Source organism: Trichoplax adhaerens, genomic scaffold (assembly GCF_000150275.1).
Source record: "Trichoplax adhaerens TRIADscaffold_1 genomic scaffold, whole genome shotgun sequence".
Taxonomy (NCBI): Eukaryota; Metazoa; Placozoa; class Uniplacotomia; order Trichoplacea; family Trichoplacidae; genus Trichoplax; species Trichoplax adhaerens.
This window is the reverse complement of record NW_002060943.1, coordinates 2036215-2039856: the sequence shown is the minus strand read 5'-3', so window position 1 is coordinate 2039856 and position 3642 is coordinate 2036215. Positions and strand designations below refer to the sequence as shown.

The following is a 3642-nucleotide window of genomic DNA, read 5'->3' as shown; positions in this document are numbered from 1 at the left end:
CATGCATCGTAGAGCTATAAACTTCTTGATCATAACTTATGCATAAGGTGCTCGGGCTCAACTTTTTCCTATCAAAGATTCAAGATTTCCGAGATCCATCAACGCTAGTATAGAATTATCATAAATGCCACATTGGCATCGCTCAATCACATTTATTGATTGCATTCAAAAAAGATGCTACTAGCTTTATAGTAAAGAAATCCGTTAGTAGTTGTGGTATCCCAACTTAATCCTTACGCTACGAGTATTCATCTTTCGATAAAAGGCGATAATTAAAAAGCAACTATACTCAAATGCGTGTATTACAATATTATTAAAATCTTAATTATTCATTTGCTTATAATTGTTAAATTGTCTTGAACCTTACGTAGTTAATGATATTAATACCTTCAATCCGCTTTTAGAATGAAAATCACAAACCATTGCATATTAATTAATTAATAAATAAACTATCCTGGTCGTATCCATATTAATGTAATCAGCCGATAAAATAATTTATATAATATCATCCTAAATTTTTTTAGTACCTAATTAGACGGTATATTATCAAAATAAACATTTGTCAAATTCTACAACTACAGAAAATTTTTATGATACTAAACCAAGCGAAAGACTTCTATTGCGATCTTTTAAATAATTTTACAAATGCTTTCTTAATGGATTTTCTTCTAGATTTGCGGGTGTTTTCTCTCGTTTTTGGTAACCAGTAGCACCTGATTCCTGTGAATCTGTATTCTTCTCTCTCGAATCTTCATGATTTAAGAGCAGTGACAGACAATATCATAAGTGTTTGTTAGTGAAGTTTCATAGAACATAAATAATTCAGATTTCTAGCATCTGAGAATTGACATCAACAAAATAGAATCATCTTATAAGAGTGAGTGTAAAAGCCTTCAATCGGAAAGGCGACAGTAATGTTACTTTACGTAATAGCAATTTCTAAATGTTATAAATTCTAGATAATCTACCTGCTGTTGCCACAGATTGAGGTGAGTGCTCTTTATTAGCTTTTGATATCGTGGTAGCTGTCTTGTGATCTGCAGACTGTGATTCTTTTGCTACTAATAGATAAACGATTAAGAATGTAGCCATTTTTTATCCTACATATCTGCCTTCATTGAAGCCTAAAACACCGCTAAAGTCTGTGTTTACACGTATTATTGTGAAGAGCTGTAGAGATTTTTAGAAACTAAAATTTTTAATACGAGGACTAAACGAAAAAAAGGTTCAATTTCATTCTAAGTTTAGTGACGTAAAGTCGTGAAGCTATCAAGACTTAAAATTTCTACATTGACCCTTATTCTTTTTAAAACGACATCGATAGTTATCATACAAGCTAGTAAAATAGTAATTCTACTATCTGCTCAAATTTCATTATACGGTCTTAAATAATAATTTTTTACCTACGACCAATGAGTCTGCCTTTCCATTTATTGTCACTTCTTTGTCATTATCATTACTATTTACGTCTGATAACTGCTGACGAGATGAAGTCTCAACTGTTTCTTCAGCCTTAATTTCGTTTACTTCCATTTGTTTGTTATTATCAGCCACCGTTGTCACTTCTTGACTGCCTTGCTCATCCTCAGGCTGTATCTCACTTGTAACCATGACTGGCTCTTCAATGGCTTCTTTAGGAAGTGTTTGTTCTTCAGAGTCTATCACCTCAGACGATTTTGCAGGAGCTGTTTCTTCACTAAGTTCTACCTCTTCAGCTGGTTCTTCAGTAGCTCCTTCATCATGCAATTGTTCCTTAATCTCAATAACTTCAGCTGATTCTTTGGTATGTACTTGTTCTTCAATTTCTGCAGTCTCAATTGATTCTTCCGTAGGTGTCTGTTCTTCATTTTCTATAATTTCAACAGATTCTTTCTCAGGTGTTTGGTCTTCAGGTGCCACAACTGCAGCTATTTCTTTACTAGATACAGGTACCATTTCTTCAGTCTCTGCAACCTCAACTGGTTCCTTAGGTTCTTCAGCTTCCACAGCTTCAGTTATTTCTCCACTAGATACAGCTATCTGTTCTTCAGTTTCTGCAGCTTCGGTTAATTCCTCCTTATGCGCTTGTTCTTCAGGTTCCACAACTTCCGTTGTTAGTTCACTAGATACGGGTACCTGTTCTCCAGATTGAAGATTTTCATGCAATTCCTCAGCAGCTACCTCACTTTCTGTAGCTTTAATCGTTTCTTCATAGGATATCTGTTCTTGATCTTCTATGGCTTCGGATGATGGAGTCTGCTTTTTGTCTTCTGCAGCTTCAGGTATTTCTTTATCATTTGCTTGTACTTCGATTTCTGTAGTTTCTTCTGATTCTTTAGCTAGTGTTGGCACCGAAATGTTGGTTACTTCATCACCAGATAGCTGTCCTTCGGTTTCTACAGCTTCAGCTGACTCTTCTGAAGGTATTTGTTCTGTGGTTTCGTCTATTTCACTAGGTATCTGTTCTTCTGCTTCTACAACTTCAACTGGCTCTTCTGAACTTATTTGTTCTTCAGCTTCTACAATTTCAGCTGGTTCTTGTGAAATCATTTGTTCTTCAGCTTTTACAATTTCAGCTGGTTCTTCTGAAGTTATTCGTTCTTCAGCTTCTAAGGTTTCAGTTGGTTCTTGTGAAGTTATTTGTTCTTCAGCTTCTACAATTTCAGCTGGTTCTTATGATGTTATTTGTTCTTCTGCTTGTACGACTTCAGCCGATTCTTCTGCTTCTTCATCGGATGCATGCTCTTTAATTTCTGTAGCTTCAGTTGATTCTTCCGAAGGTGCTTGTTCTTCAGCTTTTACAATTTCAGTTGCTTCATCAGATATATACTCTTCCGCTTCTGTAGCTTCAGTTAATTCTTTCGAAGGTTCCGCAACTTTTACTATTTCGGTTGCTTCTTCACTAGATTTATGCTCTTTCGTTTCTGTAGCTTCAGCCGATTCTTCTGAATGTACTTCTTCTTCAACTTTGACAACTTCAGCTGTTTCTTCATCCGGTATCTGTTCTGTATGGAATAAAATAACAGTAAGTATGATTAAATCAAACAGGAAAAATATAAGCTACGAAGCAAACAAATAAATCAGGTTTGGTTTCATATAATTTTATCAATAAATTTAGCCTAGGTATTATTATATGTAGGATACGGTACTAATGATAGTTTAGATGTAGTTGTAGATCTTCTGTTACTAGCGATATGGAATAAGGTATTGCAATGTTAGATAACTATATATTAGTGTATGTGCTGTTCATATCGATTACGATACTAGCTGGGATGTCAGTATATAGTAATCAGTTACAGTAAAGGTATACGGTCTTGGTTAAGCCTAAAGTAGATCGGCTGCGATAAGTAGGTCATTATTTAAGGCAAGGACCGCGTGTAAGGGAACACATGTATTTAGCTGTTCTTCTCTGTAAGGGCTACAAGCCGTGAGACAAAATAGGAAATAAACACCCATTACATAAACTACCGTAGAGCCTTCACTCATACTACATTTTAGATATTGAGTGATCCAACCGCCGCATTCCGACACAGAATCAATAACAAACTAATTAGATACACAGCTACTGTAGTCATTGCGTTATAATATGACGGCAAGCACGGTTAAATCATACAGGAGAAATATAAACTACGTGGTAAATAAATAAATCGATTTCGATGTTAC

The 3642-nt window shown here is 35.2% G+C and overlaps 1 protein-coding gene across 1 annotated transcript; it reads right to left on the bottom strand.

The window, feature by feature from the left end:
* Positions 1–639: 639 nt before the first annotated feature.
* TRIADDRAFT_51464 (uncharacterized protein) lies at positions 640–2529 on the bottom strand (the record flags this gene model as incomplete). Its single annotated transcript, XM_002107662.1, has 3 exons — positions 640–749; positions 969–1061; positions 1404–2529. 3 exons carry the CDS (start codon positions 2527–2529, stop codon positions 640–642), a joined length of 1329 nt encoding a protein of 442 aa, XP_002107698.1.
* Between the last annotated feature and the right edge of the window lie 1113 nt (positions 2530–3642).